Source organism: Prionailurus bengalensis, chromosome A1, assembly GCF_016509475.1.
Source record: "Prionailurus bengalensis isolate Pbe53 chromosome A1, Fcat_Pben_1.1_paternal_pri, whole genome shotgun sequence".
Lineage (NCBI taxonomy): Eukaryota > Metazoa > Chordata > Mammalia > Carnivora > Felidae > Prionailurus > Prionailurus bengalensis.
The window spans coordinates 200,421,012-200,438,966 of NC_057343.1; the positions used below are offsets into that span (position 1 = coordinate 200,421,012).

General features: G+C 36.3%; 1 protein-coding gene across 1 annotated transcript; it reads right to left on the reverse strand.

Annotated features, from left to right (window-relative positions):
• Nucleotides 1-7,789: 7,789 nt before the first annotated feature.
• On the reverse strand, nt 7,790-8,068 carry LOC122476614 (40S ribosomal protein S29-like). Its single transcript, XM_043569558.1, has one exon. The coding sequence runs from the start codon at nt 8,063-8,065 to the stop codon at nt 7,895-7,897; it is 171 nt and encodes a 56-aa protein (XP_043425493.1). The 5' UTR covers nt 8,066-8,068; the 3' UTR covers nt 7,790-7,894.
• Nucleotides 8,069-17,955: the final 9,887 nt, after the last annotated feature.

Consider the following 17,955-nt stretch of genomic DNA (forward strand, 5'->3'; position numbering starts at 1 on the left):
TAGGAAAAACTTAAAGAAAAATCTTTTTTATAATAATGGAAAATAAAAATGAATATTTTTTCTATATTCAAGAATAAGAAAACAAAACGGAATCGATGGAACAGTGAACAGAGTGAAATACAACTGAAATTGCTTCCAGTTTCACCTAGACATCAAACTATGAACCACATTATAGTCAGTAAACTGAGCAGCCAGAGAGACATGTCATGTTCCCCCTAGAGCACGCTTGGCACACTTGGATGAAGCTTGGTGTAATAGATCCATTCTGCACTAGATGGTGCTGATTAACTTATGGGAGTGGATTGTTGTGTCATGTGTACACGTGTATGCACATGTGCAGGAGGGGTGAAAATGGTGTCACCCAGCTACCCAGTCTCTAGTATCAGAAGTCTGTGCTCTCTCCCAGCTGCAACCAAGCATCCCTCCTTTGTCTCCAGCTTCCATCCCCTCCCCACTTCCACACTGTCTGTGACCATTCCATCATCCTGCTAGGTGGCACCTCTCTCCAGAGTTTTATCTCAGATGGGGCTGTGTTTACAAATCCCTCACTTCTGAGGGATCTGCACTTTGACCCACTGTGATCCCCTGGGGAAGGGCCTCACCAAGCAATGGCTGAGTGCCGGCCTACCCCCAGGAATGTTTGCATGACCATGCTGTTGCAGATGCCCAGAGACTGCAGCTGGTGCCAGGCAGCCCCTGAAAAAGTTGGCAGGATTGTGTAGCAGCAGCATTTCAGAGATTATGGTAAATCATAACACACATCTAGCACCAGACTTCACTGCCCTTTAACGTTTTTGTTCAAACACCAGCAAACATGGCTATTCTCTGGAGTCTGCTGGGACCGTTGCCTGTGGGGAGGCCACACAGCCTCTACCATATGCCCTGTTAGCAAGGGAGCTGCCTATCCTCTGCCCAAGGACCCATTAGACCTTGCTGTCTGCTCCTGGGGATTCGCCCTTCCCACCAGAGCACCACTCGGTATCCAGCTTCAGAATTTCAGACTCTGTACTCCCCTATTCATAGAGTCTTTTTGTTTGTTTGTTTTTTATTTTTTTAATTTTATTTTTTTAAATTTACATCCAAATTAGTTAGCATATAGTACAACAGTGATTTCAGGAGTAGATTCCTTAGTGTCCCTTACCCATTTAGCCCATCCCCCCTCCCACACCCCCTGCAGTAACCCTCTGTTTGTTCTGCATCTTTAAGAGTCTCTTCTGTTTTGTCCACCTCCCTGTTTTTATATTATTTTTGTTTCCTTTCCCTTATGTTCATCTGTTTTGTCTCTTAAAGTCCTCATATGAGTGAAGTCATATGTTATTTGTCTTTCTCTAACTAATTTCACTTAGCATCATACCCTCCAGTTCCATCCACATAGTTGCAAATGGCAAGATTTCATTCTTTTTGATTGCCAAGTAATACTCCATTGTGTGTGTGTGTATATATACACACACACCACATCTTCTTTATCCATTCATCCATCGATGGACATTTGGGCCCTTTCCATACTTTGGCTATCGTTGATAGTGCTGTTATAAACTGGGGGTGCATGTGTCCCTTCGAAACAGCACACCTGTATCCCGTGGATAAATGCCTAGCAGTGCTGGGTCATAGGGTAGTTCTATTTTTAGTTTTTTGAGGAACCTCCATACTATTTTCCAGAGTGGCTGCACTAGCTTGCGTTCCCACCAACAATGCAAAAGAGATCCTCTTTCTCTGCATCCTCGCCAACATCTGTTGTTGCCTGAGTTGTTAATGTTAGCCATTCCCTGTTCATAGAGTCTTAATGATATACAAACCCTCTCCTTTCTCCTTTCTTATTCAGTCTCTTATGCGTGTTTCCCCCCTTTCTCTCCAGCTGCTTGCAGGGGACGTGCTTTTCCTGTACTCTCCCCCTTGACTTTGTCCTCTCACCACAAGCAAAAGCAGCTCCCTACCCTCTGTGGCTTCTCTCTGCACCATATACTTGCCAAGTTCTATAGTTCAAGTTATGCAGATTGTTGTGTTAATTCTCAGATCAATTTTGTAGGTGTGCAAGATGGTTTGGTGTTAATGTTGCTTCATTTCAGGGACAAGAGTTGCAAAAAGCTTCCATGCTACTCCGCCATCTTGTATTGTATTAGCCCTGAAGTCAACTACAGTCCAAAAATAGGTTGACAAATAGCCAAATTGTGGAAAGAGCCTAAATGTCCATCAACTGATGAATGGATAAAGAAATTGTGGTTTATATACACAATGGAGTACTACATGGCAATGAGAAAGAACGAAATATGGCCCTTTGTAGCAACATGGATGGAACTGGAGAGTGTGATGCTAAGTGAAATAAGCCATACAGAGAAAGACAGATACCGTATGTTTTCACTCTTATGTGGATCCTGAGAAACTTAACAGAAACCCATGGGGGAGGGGAAGGAAAAAAAAAGAGGTTAGAGTGGGAGAGAGCCAAAGCATAAGAGACTCTTAAAAACTGAGAACAAACTGAGGGTTGATGGGGGGTGGGAGGGAGAGGAGGGTGGGTGATGGGTATTGAGGAGGGCACCTTTTGGGATGAGCACTGGGTGTTGTATGGAAACCAATTTGACAATAAATTTCATATATTGAAAAAAAACAAAAAACAAAAATAGGTTGACAAATTGAAGGTTAGTGTCAGTCACAATGCTGACATCATTCACTTCATCTCATCACATAAGCATTTTATCATAGTTGCTTCTGGCAAACTTGAGTTTGTTGCTCCCTGGTCCCCTGGTTTTCCCAGAGTCCACTGAGAAGTTATTAGTGAAGTATCCCAGGATGCTGGCCTATTGGTAAGGCTGATAGGTCCTGACACAGCAGCCAGGAGGGAATGAGATGGAATGCACTGAGATGGAGGTGATGTAGAGTATAACACCCAATTTATTTGCCTTTCAACTTTGCTTATGACTTATAAGAGATTTCTATTTTTTATAGTCAAATTTATCAATAATTTTTTGTGTTGCTTCTGGGTTTTGAGTTCTAGTTAAAAAGCCTTAAATCATAGCCAAAAATTCTTTTTCTACTAAAGCTATAGACAAATTCACCCATGTTTTCTTTTAGAATATACATATTTCCTTCCCCTTCCCTGTCTCCCTTCCTTCCATTAAAACTCTGATCCTTCTGAAGTTTATTCTTGTATATGGTATGAGGAATGAGGAATTTCATCATCTCCAGTTGTCCTGATAACATTTACTAAGAAGATCATCTTTGCCCCAAATGATGTGAGATATCACCTTTATCCTACACCAAATTTCTATATGTAGTTGGTCTATGTCTGTATTTTTATCACATTGGCTTGTCCATTCATGCTCAGTACCAAATTGCTTTAATTATAAACATTGTACTATGTTTGAATATCTAAAAGGGGTAGACTTCATTCAGAGTTTTGTTTTGCTTTTCTTTTCAGTGTTTGCCTAGCTACTATTTTTTATTTTTTTATTTTTTTTTTCATACGAGCTTTGTGAAATTACCTAGATCCATACACAAACTTACTGAATTTTAACTGGGAAGACATTAAATGTATAAGTTAACTTGAGGAAAACTGACCTCTTCATGATTGTGAGATGTCCTGTCAAAGAACAAAGGGTATCTTCTCATTTGTTCAATTCTATTTTTGTCTTTCATGAATGTTTTATAATTTTCTTCATGGAAATCTTGGACAACTCCTTTTAATTTATTTTGAGAGAGAGAGAGCATGAGCAGGGGAGGAGCACACAGAGAGAGAGAGAAATAATCCCAAGCTGACAGCACAGAGCCCAATGTGGGCCTCAACCCCACAAACTATGACATCAGGACCTCAGCTGAAATCAGGATGCTTAACTGACTGAGCCACCCAGGTGCCCCTTGGATAATTCTTATTAAATGTATCCCTAAGTACTTTATCTTTTATCTTCTTTATTGCTATTATAAATAGAGTTATCTATTATAACTTATAGCTGGTTATTATTTGTGTATCTAAGTTCTATTGATTTTTTTATTGTGGTAAAAAACAAATAACATAAAATTTGCCATCTTAACCATTTTTATGTGTCCAGCTTGGTAGTGTTAAATTATATTCACTTTGTTGTGAAACAAATCTCCAGAACTTTTCATCTTGCAGAATTAAAACTCTATACTCATTAAATAATAATTCCCCACCCTGTGGTGACTGCTACTATAATTTGTCTCTATGGATTAGCCTACTCTGGACACTTTATGGAAGTACAATCATGTAGTATTTGCCCTTTTATGGAAAACTTATTTCACTTAGCATAATGTCTGCAAGGTTCATCCATGCTGTGGCATGTGGAAGACTTTCTTTCCTTTTGAAAGGTGAATAACAGTCCATTGAATGTATACACCATGATTTATGAATTCATATGTGGATGTATATTTGGGTTTCCTCCACCTCATGGAATAGTGTGGCTATAAACATGGATGTACAAACATCTCTTCAGGACCCTTCTTTCAATTCTTCTGGATGGATACCTAGAAGTGAGATTGCTGAATGATATGATAGCTCTATTTTTAATTTTTGAGGAAAATTTTATATTCCCACCAGCGATGCAAATGCATTTTCTCCAAATCCCAACCAACACTTGCTATTGTCTGTGTTTTTTGTTTTGTTTTTAACCATCTGGTATCATAATGGGTTTAAGGTGATATTTCAATGTGGTTTAGATTTTGCATTTTTGATTAGTGATATTGAGCATTTTTTATACATTTCTTGGAACTTTATATATCATCTTTGAATAAATGTCTATTCAAGCCATTTGCTCATTTTTAATCAGGTTATTTGATTTTGTGTCACTGAGTTGTTCATTTTTCTTTTACCTTTCTAGTTGTTTCCCTAGAGTTTTTAAAAGTTTTTTTTAATGGTTTATTTTTGAGAGAGAGGGAGCAAGAGAGAGGGTGAGTGGGGGGAAGAGGGAGAGGGAGAGAACCCAAGCAGGATCCGTGCTGACAGCAGCAAGCCTGATATGGGGCTTGAACTCATCAACAGTGAGATCATGACCTAAGCTGAAGTCAGACGCTCAACTGAGCCACCCAGGCACCCCTGTTTCTCTAGAGCTTTCAGTGCACTTTTGCTAGCTGAAGTCTACCTTCAACTAAAATTATACTGTTTCACATACAGGGCAGATAGTTTATAATAGAATATTCATAATGTCTCCCTCCTGTGCCTTATTAACATTGCCGTCATTCATTTCATTCATCTATGTGTCATAACCTCCCAGTGCATTGTTACTATTTTTTATAGCTTTAAACAGTTATCTTTTAGATCAAATAAGAAAAGAAAAATATTCCTGGAGGCATCACGATCCTGGACTTTAGCCTGTACTACAAAGCTGTAATCATCAAAACAGTATGGTATTGGCACAAAAACAGACACATAGACCAATGGAGTACTGTAGAAAACCCAGAATTCGAACAATAAATGTATGGCCAACTAATCTTTGACAAAGTAGGTATCTAATGGAAAAAAGGCAGTCTTCTTAGCAAATGATGCTGGGAGAACTGGACAGAAACATGCAGAAGAATGAACCTGGACCACTTTCTTACACCATACACAAAAATAAACTCAAAATGGATGAAAGACCTAAATGTGAGACAGGCAATCATCAAAACCCTAGAGGAGAAAACAGGGAACAACAACAACCTCTTTGACCTCAGCCACAGCAACTTCTTACTTCACATGTCTCTGAAGGCAAGGGAAATAAAAGTAAATATGAACTACTGGGGACCTCTTCAAGATTAAAAAACTTCTGCACAGTGAAGGAAATAGTCAACAAAACTAAAAGCAACTGACAGAATGGGTGAAAATATTCGCAAGTGACATATCGGATAAAGGGTTATAGATCCAAAATCTATAAAGAACTTACCAAACTCTCAACAGCCAAAAAAACAAATAATCCAATGAAGAAATGGGCAGAAGACATGAATAGACACTTTTCCAAACAAGATATCTGGCTGGCCAACCGACACATGAAAAAATGTTCAACATCACTGATCATTGAGGAAATGAAAACCAAAACCACATTGAGATACCACTTCATACCAGTCAGAGTGGCTAAAATTAACAACTCAGGAAACAACAGCTATTGGCAAGGATGTGGAGAAATGGGTACTCTCTTGCACTATTGGTGGGAATGCAAACTAGTGCAGCCACTCTGGAAAACAGTGTGGAGGTTCCTCAAAAATTAAAAATAGAATTATCCTATGACCCAGCAATAGCACTACTAGGACCTTATCCAAAGGATATAGGAGTGCTGATTCATAGGGGCACATGTACCCCAATGTTTATAGCAGTGCTTTCAACAGCAACCAAATTATGGAAAAAAGCCCAATGTCCATCAACTGATGAATGGATAAAGAGGATGTGGTCTATATATACAGTGTAATACTACTTGGCAATGAGGAAGAATGAAATCTTGCCATTTGCAACGATGTGGGTAGGACTGAAAGATATTATTCTAAAGTGAAATAACTCAGAGAAAGACAGATCTCATATGTTTTCACTCATATGTGGAATTTGAGAAATTTAACAGAAGACCATGGGGGAAGGGAAGGGGAAAAATAGTTTCAAGAAGAAAGGGAGGCAAACCATAAGAGACTCTTAAATATGGAGAATAAACTTAGGATTGATGCGGGAGTGGGGGTGGGGGGAGGGAAATGGGTGATGGATATTGAGGAGAGCACTTGTTGGGATGAGCACTGGATGTTGTATGTAAGCAATGAATCATGGGAATCTACTCCCAAAGCCAAGAGCACACTGTATACACTGTATGTTAGCTAACTTGACAAAAAATTATATTAAAAAAAAGAAAGAGAGAAACATCCAATTTTGTTTTGCTTTAATCCTTCTATGATACTCTTCTGCTTCTCTGATGTTTCTCTGATATTTATATTTTTGCCAAATGGTCACCACAATAAGTCCAGTTAAATTTCATTACCATACATAGTTACAATATTTTTCTCATGATGAGAACTTTTAAGATCTACTCTCTTAGTAACTTTCAAACATGTAATACAGTTTTATTAACTATAGTCACCATAATGTACATGACATCCCTATGACTATTTTATAACTGGAAGTTTGTAACTTTTGAAGCTATTCACCCATTTCACCCACCTCTAACCCCTTGCCACTGGAAACCAATTTGTTTTCTGTATCTATGAGCTTGTTTTGTTTGTTGGTTTGTTTGTTAGAAACCACCTATAAGTAAGATCGTACAGTATTTGACTTCTTTAAGTTAGTGTAATGGCCTTGAGGTCTATCCACATTGTTGCAAATGGCAAGATGTCATTTTTTATGCCTGAATAATAATCCATTGTGTATATGTAACACAGTTTCTTATTCATTATACATTGATGGACACTTAGGTTGTTTTTGTATCTTGGCTATTGTAAATAATGCTGCAGTGAACATGGGGATACATATATCTTTTCAACTGTTTTTTATTCATTGGATAAATACCCAGAAGTATAATTGCTAGATCATATGTTAGTAGTACTTTTATTTTTTTGAGGAACTTCCATGCTTGTTCTCCATAGTGCTATACTGAAACACATTCCTACCAACAGTGCACAAAGATTCCCTTTTCTCCACATCTTCGCCAACATTTGTTATTTCTTGTCTTTTTGATAGTAGACATTCTAGCAGGTGTGAGATGATAGCTCTTTGTGGTTTTGGTTTTCATTCCCCTGGTAATTAGTGATGTTAAGCATCTGTTCACCTACCTGTTAGCCATCAATATAGCATCTTTGGAAAAAATATCTAACTCAGATTCTCTGCCCATTTTTTTAATTGAAGTATTTTTATTTTATGTACAATGAGTTGGGATTAAGGTAACTTATCCCAACTGCAGTTAAGGTAGGTATCTTGGATTACCCATTCAAGAAAGTTCACTTAATCCAACTTAATGAAGCCTATAGCCTTCATGTATTGACAGAAACACTGGCAGCACATGTTAAGGCCATATTTCTGGATCAAACCATGCTGGTTTGAGCAGACAAGACAAGAAGAAGAATCCTGGCCAAATTTCCTTGGATGGCTACAGCAGAGCTGCTGGTGACCCATCTTGCTTTCTTGGATGCAGTGAAACAAAAGGGGTCTCTGCCCATTTTTTAATTGGAATTTTTCCCTACTGAGTTGTATGCCTTCTTTATATATTTTGGATAGTAGTAGCTCCTTTTCAGACATATGATTTGGAAATATTTCCTCACAGTTAGTAGATTGCGTTTTCATTTTGTTGGTGGTTTCCTTACTGTACGGAACATTTTTAGTTTGATGTAGTTACATCATTTATTTTTGCTTTTCTTGCATTTGCTTTTGGTGTCAGACTGAAAAGTAATGCCTTTTGGGGCACCTGGTTGCCTCAATTGGTTAACTGTCCAACTCTTGGTTTCTGCTCAGGTCATGATCTCACATTTTGTGGGATCAAGCTCCTCACTGAGCTCCATGCTGACAGCACAGAGCCTGCTTGGGATTCTCTCTCTCCCTCTTTCTCTGCTTCTCTCCTGTTCATGCGTGCTCTCTCAAATTAAAAAAAAAAAAAAAAAAAAGTAACGACTTTTGCCAAGACTGATGTCAAGGAGCTTACTATGTTTTCATCTAGGAGTTTTATGGTTTCAGGTGTTGTGTTCAAGTCTTTAATCCACTTTGAGTTAATTTTTTATGTGCCAAAAGATGGTGGTCCAGGTTTATTCTTTTGCATGTGGCTGTCCCGTTTTCCCAACACCGTTAATTGAAGAGACCATCCTTTTTTGATTGTGTGTTCTTGGCTTTGTTGTAAATTAACCATATTTACATGGGTTTATTTCTTGCCTCTCTATTTTGTTCCATTGATCTACGTGTCTGTTTTTACACCAATACCATTTGTTTTGCTTACTATAGCCTTGAAATATAATTTGAAATCAGGGAGCATGATGTCTCCAGGTGTGTTTTTCTTTCTCAAGAATGGTTGGCTCTGTGGGGTCTTTTGTTTTTTCATATAAATTTTAGGACTCTTTGTTTTATTTGGGAAAGCTGCATTTGAAATGTTGGTAGGAATTGAATTGAATTTGTAGATTGCTTTACATAGTGATGACATTTTAATAATATTAATTCCTCCAGTTCAGAAACATGGAATATCTTTCCATTTATTTTTGCCTTCTTCAATTTCTTTCATCAGTGTCTTAGTTTTCAGTGTATAAGTCTTTCACCTTCTTGGTTTAATTTACTTTTAGGTATTTTATTGTTTCTGATGTAATTGTAAAATTAATATCTTGATTTCTCTTTCTGATGGTTGTTAGTGTAGAGAAATGCAATGAAGTTTTGCAAATTGATTTTGTATCCTGAAACTTCACCAAATTCATTTATTGGTTCTAACACTTTTTTCATGGAGTATGTAGGGTTTTCTATATATAATATCAACTGCAAATAGTGACACTAGGACTTCCAAAACAATATTAGTAACAGTGGTGAGAATGGGCATCTTTGTCTTAATCTTACAGGAAAAACTTTAAGCTTTTTGCCATTGAGTATAATGTTAGTGTGGGCTTGTCTTATATGGACCTAACTATGTTGAGATAAGTTTTTCCTCTTTTACTTTTTCCCTACTGAGGGATACCCACTTTTCCTCTTTATTAAAGTATAGTTGGGGGGTGGGGATCATAGCTTATACACAATGTCACATTAGTTTCAGGTATACAATGTAGCAATTAAAGAATTTTGTCCATCATGCTATGCTCACAAGTGTAGCTACCATTTGTCAGCATACAACATTATTACAATACTTGACTGTATTCCCTTTCATTCCTATGATTTATTAATTTCATAACTGGAAGTCTGTACCTTTAGCTCCCCTTCACCCATTTTGCCCATCTCCTCACCCCCTCCCCTCTGAAAATCACCAGTTCTCTGTATTTGGGATCTATTTCTGCTTTTTGTTCATTTTAGTTTTTTGTTTTTGTTTTTTTTGTTGTTTTCAGATTCCACATATAAGTGAAACCATATGGTATTTGTCTTTCTCTAAATGACTTATTTCACTTAGCATAATACCCTCTAGTCCATCCATGTTGTTGCAAATCGTTAAGATTTCATTCTTTTTTTATGGCTGAACAGTATTCCATTGTGTGTGTGTGTATATGTTACACATACACACATACATATGTACATATATATGTATACATGTATGTACATATGTACATATATACATGTGTGTATATATACATACACACACACACCACATCTTTATGTCCTTTGTCCATTTGTCTATCTATGGACACATAGGTTGCTTCTGTATCTTGGCTATTGCAAATAAAACTGCAATAAATATGGGGTGCATATATCATTTCAAATTATTGCTTTCATTTTCTTTGGGTAAGTACCACATGAATTACTGAATCATATGGTATTTCTATTTTTAATTTTTTGAAGTACTCCATACTATTTTCATAATGGCTACACCAACACATTCCCACTACCAGTACATGAGGGTTCCTTTTCTTCACATCCCCACCAACACTTGCTTTTGTCTTTTTTAAGTTTATTTATTTGTTTTGAGAGAAAGCATGAGCATGTGCATGAGTGGGAGGGGGCAGAGAGAATCCCAAGCAGGCTCGGCACTGTCAGTGTGGAGCCTGACATGGGGCTCAAACTCACAAACTGAGAGATCATGACCTGAGCAGAAACCAAGAGTCAGATGCTTAACTGACTGAGCTACCCAGGTGCCCCTCCCAACACTATTTTTTGAAAGATTGTCTTTTCTCCATTGCATATCCTTGCCTCCTCTGTCATAGATTAATTGACCATATAAGCATGGGTTTATTTCAGGGCTCCCTGTTCTTTTCTATTGATTTGTGTGTCTATTTTTTGTGCCAGTACCATACCGTTTTGATCAATGATAGCTATGTAGTACATCTTGAAATCAGGGACGGTGATACCTCCAGCTTTGCTCTTCTTTCTCAAGATTGCTCTGGCTATTTGATTCTTTGGCGGTTCTATATAAATATTAAGATTATGTGTTCTAGTTCTGTGAAAAATGCTATTGATGTTTTGATAGAGATTTCATTGAATTTGGGATTGTTTAGGGTAGTTTTCATATTTTAACAATATTCTTCCAAAAATGAGCATGATATATCTTTCCATTTGTTTATGTCATCTTCAATTTCTTTCATCAATGTTTTATAGTTTTTTGAATACAGATCTTTCACCTCCTTGGTTAAGTTTTATTCCTAGGTACTTTATTCTTTTTGGTGCATCTGTAAAAGGAATCATTTTCTTAATTTCTCTTTCTGCTATTTTATTGTATAGAAATGTAATAGGTTTCCACGTATTAATTTTGTATTTTGAAACTTTAATTAATTCATTTATTCTAATAGTTTTTGGTGGAGTCTAGGATTTTCTCTATATAGTATTCTAGCATCTGCAAATAGTGACAGTTTTACTTTTTCCTTACAAATTTGGATACATTTTGTTTCTATTTCTTGTTTTATTGCTGTGGCTAGGACTTCCAGTAGTATATTGATCAAAAGTGGTGAAAGTGGGCATCTTTGTCTTGTTCCTGATCTTAGAGGAAAAGCTTTCCATCTTTACCCATTGAGTACTTTGGGTTTTTATCATAAATGGATGTTGAATTTTGTCAAAGGCTTTTCCTGCTTCTATTGAGATGATTGCATATATTTTACCTTCATTTTGTTTATATGGTTATCACATTGATTTAGGGATGTTGAAACATCCGTGCATCCTTGCAATAAATCCCACTTGATAATGGTGTATGATCCTATTAATGTATTGTTGGATTCAGTTTGCTAAGATTTTGTTAAGAAATCTTGTATCTATGTTCATCAGAGGTATTGGCCTATATATAATATTCTTTTCTTGTGGTGTTTTGTCTAGTTTTGGAATCAGGGTAATGATGGCCTTATAAAATGACTTTGGAAGTGTTCCATCCTCTTCCATATTTTGGAAAAGCTTGAGAATGATTAGTTTTAATTCTTTTGAATCTTTGGAAGACTTCACCAGTAAAGCCATCTAATCCTGAACTTTAATTTGTTCGAAGGTTTTTGATTCCTGATTCAATCTCCTTACTAGTAATCAAACCAGTCAGTTTTTCTATTTTTTATGATTCACTCTTGATAGGTTGTATGTTTCTAAAAATCTATTTCTTCTAGGTTGTCAAATTTGTTGGCATATAGAGTTTGTAGTAGTCTCTTCTGAACCTTTGTATTTCTACTGAAGCAGCTATAATGTCTCTTTCATTTTTCATTTTATTTATATGCCTTCTCTTTTTTTCCCCTGGTGAATGTAGATAAAGCTTGTCAATTCTCTGTATCTTTTCAAATATCCAAATGTTTTCAAATATCCAAATATTCATTCATCTTTTCTATTGTCGGTTCAGTCTCTATTTCATTCATTTTTATTTTGATCTTTTTTATTTCCTCTTATTCTACTTTAAATTGGCTCTTTTTCTAGTTCCTTAAGGTATAAAGTTAGGGGGTAAGTTTATTTGGAGATTTTTCTTGTTTCCTGATGTAGACATTTATTGATAGAAACTTCCTTCTTAGAACTACTGTTGCTGCATATCATAACTTTTGGTATATTCTTTCCATTTACCTTTGTGTCTAGATATTTTTTCATTTCTCTTTTGATTTCTTCTTCGACCCATTGATTATTCAGTAGCTTATTGCTTAATCTCCACATTTTTATAAATTTTCTAGTTTTCTTCTTATAATTAATTTATATTTCCATACACAGGAGTCAGAAAAGTGCTTGATATGACTTCAGTCTTCTTAAATTTATTAAGACTTGTTTTTGTGGACTAATATATGATTTCTCCAGAAGAATGTTCATTGTGCACTTGAGAAGAATTTGTACTCTGTTGCTTTTGGATGGAAAGTCCTTGTATATCTCTTTCAAATCCATCTGGTCTAATGTGTCATTTAAGGCCAATGTTTTCTTAGTGATTTTGTCTGGATGATCTATCTATTGATGTCACTGGGGTATCAAATTTCGCTACTATTATTGTATTGCTTTCTAGTTCTACCTTTACATCTGTTAATATTTACTTTATATATCCATATGCTTCTATGTTGGGTGCATGAATAATTACAAATGTTATATCCTCTTGTTGGATTGATCCCTTTATCATTAAGTAGTACCCTTTGTCTCTTACTATGATCTTTGTTTTAAAGTCTGATAAGTCTACCTTTCCCCACTTTCTTTGATCTCCATTTGCATGGAATATCTTTTTCTATCCTTTTACTTTGTATGTCTTTAGATCTGAAATGAGTCTTTTGTAGGCAGCATATAAATGGGTCTTTTTCTTTTTTAATCCTTTCAGCCACTGTATGTCTTTTGTTTGGAGAAATTAGTCCATTTAAATTTAAAGTAATAATTGATAAATATGTACTTATTCACGTTTTGTTGTTTTCTAGCTGTTTTATACTTCCTCTGTGCCTTTTTCTCTTGCACTGTGCCTTTATAGTTGGATGACTTTCTTCAGTGGTATCTTAGAGTCCTCTCTGTTTTGTGTATCTACTATAGGTTTTTGTTTGTGGTTACTGTAAGGCTTACATATAACAACTTATAACAATTTACTTTAATCTGATAAAAACTTAAGTTTGAATGAATTCTAAAGTTCTACATTTTTACTCCCCCCCTCCACCAATGTTTTATTTTCTGCCGTCACATTTTACATCTCTTTATCTTGTGTACCCCTTAATATTATAATTATGTTTACAACTTTTGTCTTTTAACCTTAATACTAGCTTTATAAGTGATTACTCTGCCATCTTTGCTATATATTTACCTTTACAAGTAAAACTTACACTTTTATGTTTTCCTGTTACAAATTAGTGCCTTTTATTTTGGTTTAGAGAATTACGTTTAATATTTCTTGTGAGGCTTAGCTTTTGCTCGTTTGGAAATTTCTTTATCTCTTCTTCAATTGTGAGTGACAATTTTTCCAGTTAGAGTATTCTTGTTTGAAAGTATTTTTCTTTCAGCACTATGAATATAGCATACTATTCTGTTATGTTTCTGCCAAAAAAATATGATTGTCTTGTGAGGTTCCCTTGTACATAACAAGTTGCTTGTCTCTTGTGGCTTTGAAGATTCTTTTCTTGTCTTTGACATTCTAATTATAATGTATCTTGGTGTGAGTCTCTGGGTTCATTTTATTTGTAACTCTCTGGTCTTCCTGGATCTAAATGTCTGTTTCCTTCTTCAGATTAGGATAGTTTTCAGTAATTATTTCTTTAAATAAGTTTTCTGCCCCTTTCTCTGTCTATTCTTCTTCTTTTGGGAGCCCTATTTTGTGAATATTAGTCTGTTTGGTGGTATCCTATAAATACGTTAACTATCTTCATTTTTTAAAATTTATTTTTCCTTCCCTGATTGGATAAATTCTACTGTTTGTCTTCGAAGTCATTGATTCTCTCTTCTGCTTTATCTAGTCTGCCATTGAGTACCTCTAGTGTATTTTTTTTCTAGTGTATTTTTCAGTTCAGTCATTATATTTTCATCATCTTGATTTTTAAAATTTTTTTAAGGTTTGTTTATTTTTGAGAGAAAGAGAGAGAGAGAATGGGGGAGGGGCAGAGAGAGAGGGAGACACAGAATCTGAAGCAGGCTCCAGGCTCTGGGCTGTCAGCCTGGGGCTTGAACTCAGGAACTGTGAGATCATGACCTGAGCTGATTAACCAACTGAGCCACCCAGGCACCCCCAGACTATTTTATTTTTAATGGCTCCAAATAGATAAGGTTGTTCCTGAACTTTTTTTTTTTTTTTGTATGATCTACATTTTGACATTTGGCTTTTGTTGTTTTCTTCTTTAGAATTCTCTCCATATACCTCTTTGAGTGGTATAATCTAAAGCAGAATGAAATGTGTATGTTCTTCTTTGGAAGTTTAACTGAAGCAATTCTTCAATTTATCCTTTGTTTAATACACAATGAAATTGCATTATGTACTCCCCAAGGTGCTTCCGTATCGTTACATGTTTACTTATTTCATATTGAGCTATGGTCCTCTCTGATCCTTCTCCTTCTAACCACTGACAATTTTCTTCTTTCTTATGTAATGTTCAATCATTCCCTGTCTTACATTTGTATAATTTATAATCCCCAAATGTACTGCATTGTGTGTCCTTAGATGAATTGTCATTTGTAAGAAAGACTAAAGCATCCTTTAACTATGGCACATATTGCTTTAGATTCACATGGAAATCCCTAAGACTCATTTGTTTTACATCTCTAAGATGTTTTCCCCCATTTAATGATTGTAAACTGGTATCAAGACCAATTTTGTTTGGTTTTCATTTGTAGGCTTTACTTGAAATCGTATTAACACTTTCAGATTGGCTGGCTCATGTTTTGTCAATTATTCTCATAATTCCATGAAAATCATTTATTTAGGACATCATTCTCCTCACAGGCCCAGAGTGCAGGAGACCAGGAGGCAGGACTGCCACCACCTTGATTTCAAAGGGCAGTACCAATGCCTAGTGAAACTATAGGAATAGTCATCTAGCAGAGTCGTGGGGAATAACCTCTGCACTGTGGAGAAACATAGCACGGGCATAACCACTGCAAAGAGCAACAGGTGGGCATGATCTCTGAACGTGGGGGTAATGTTGCCATACCAGTAGATCTGGAATATAGGACATCCACCCCAGTGGGTCTAGAGGGTAAAACATGAAGCCAAAGTAAATTATTCTTAAGCCTTAAGGTTTAACATTTCCCTTGTTAGGTTTTGGACTTACTTGGGACCCAGGTAAGCTCTTTTATCTTTCCTATTTCTTTCTTTTGGAGTAAAATGTCTGTCCTGTGCCTGTGCCTGTATTTTGGAAACATAGAACTTGTTTGGTTTCACAGGTCTACAGGTAGAAGGAAATTTGCCTCAGGATGAATGATACCTTTAATCTCACTCCTATTTGGTTTAGATGTAGATGAGACTTTAGAGGTGATGAGGAAACAGCTTAAGGCTTCAGGGTTGTGGGATGGAATGAATGTATTTTGCATACAAGAAAGGCAAAAAAGTGTGGTGGTGGAGTGTTAAGGAATGAATGTTTGTGTTTGTGAATGTTTGTGTTCTCCCCACCCAAATTTATATATTGAAATTCTAACTCCCAACACGATGGTATTAGGAGGTCATTGGAAGGCAATTAGGTCATGAGCTGTCATGAATGGGATCTGTAAACTTATAAGAGCCTGGAGAGCTGTCTCATCCCTTCTGACATATGAGGATATGGCAAAAAAACAACTGTCTATGAACTCTAAAGTAGGCCGGCCCTCACCAGAACCCAACCACGCTGGCACCTTGATCTCAGACTTCCAGCCTCCAGAACTACAAGAAATATATGTTTATAAGCCATTTATTCTGTGGTAGTTTGCTATACCCATCTGAACTGGCAAAGGAATATAGTATATAAACTCCTGACATCAATTAATCAGAGACTACAATGCAGCCATTCATGGAATCTATCACTGTTAAAGAAAAATGATGTTCTGAAAAGATGCTCAATGTCACTCATCATCAGGGAAATACAAATGAAAACCACACTGAGATACCACCTCACAACAGTCAGAGTGGCTAAAATTAACAACTCACGAAACAACAGATGTAAAGGATGTGGAGAAAGGGGAACCCTCTTGCACTGTTGGTGGGAATGCAAACTGGTGCAGCTGCTCTGATATACAGTGGGGTGGTTCCTCAAAAAATTAAAAACAGAACTACCCTATGACCCAGCAATAGCACTACTAGGAATGTATCCAAAGGATACAGGAGTGCTGATTCATAGGGGCACATGTACCCCAATATTTATAGCAGTGCTATCAACATCAGCCAAATTATGGAAAGAGCCTAAATGATGAATGGATAAAGACGTGGTGTGTGTGTGTGTGTGTGTGTGTGTGTGTGTGTGTGTATACACACACACACACACACACACAATGGAATGCTACTTGGCAGTGAGAAAGAATGAAATCATGCCATTTGCAGCAACGTGGATGGAACTAGAAGGTATTATGTTAAGTGAAATAACTCAATCAGAGAAAAACAGGTATCATATGTTTTCACTCATATGTGGAACTTGAGAAATGTAACGGAAGACAGTGGAAGAAGGGAAGGGGAAAAAATAGTTACAAACAGAGGGAGGAAGGCAAACCATAAGAGACTCTCAAATACAGAGAACAAGCTGAGGGTTGATTGGCAGGGTGGGGAGAGGGGAAAATGAGTGATGGGCATTGAGGAGGGCACTTGTTGGGATGAGCACTGGGTGTTGTATGTAAGTGATGAAGCACAGGAATTTACCCTCAAAACCAAGAGCACACTTTACACACTGTATGTTAGCCAATTTGACAATAAATTGTATTTAAAAAAAAGAGAAATGATGCTCATACTGAAGACATGATGGTTTAAAACTATAAAGATAGACTCAGTTCCACCTTGTGACTATCTTCTTTGGCTTTAGACAGAATATAATTTCCTTCATGTATACATACTTTGTTATTATAAGGATTATAAAATCTCCATATTCAAGCTCTTGAAGTTTTAGGAGTTGATAATTATGTATTGATAATGAAAAATGTCAGCAGATATTACATTGTAACCTATTGGCAGTTTTCTCTAGGGATTTCACATAAGAGTAAATTTGAGTTAGATATTAACAAATCTAACTATCTCATATCATTCCGTATCCATATATTATTTCATTGATTTTCCATAAAACCATTTAATTGAAGTATAATTGACTTACAGTTTATATTATTTTCAGGTGTACTAGTGATTTGACATTTATACATTATGGAATGCTTATCATGATATGTGTAGTTATCATATAAAGTTATTACAATATTATTGACTATATTCCCTGTATTATTGACTATATTCAAGTATCCATAACAGGTCAGCTAAGTCCTGTTTATTAATTATAAACACAATTTTAAAAGTTAAACTGTATATTATTAAGTCCTACTCCTACCTG

Excerpts from the sequence above, each read along its gene's own strand:
- LOC122476614 (XM_043569558.1), bottom strand. The coding sequence starts at position 8,065 with ATGGGTCACCAGCAGCTCTGCTGTAGCCATCCAAGGAAATTTGGCCAG.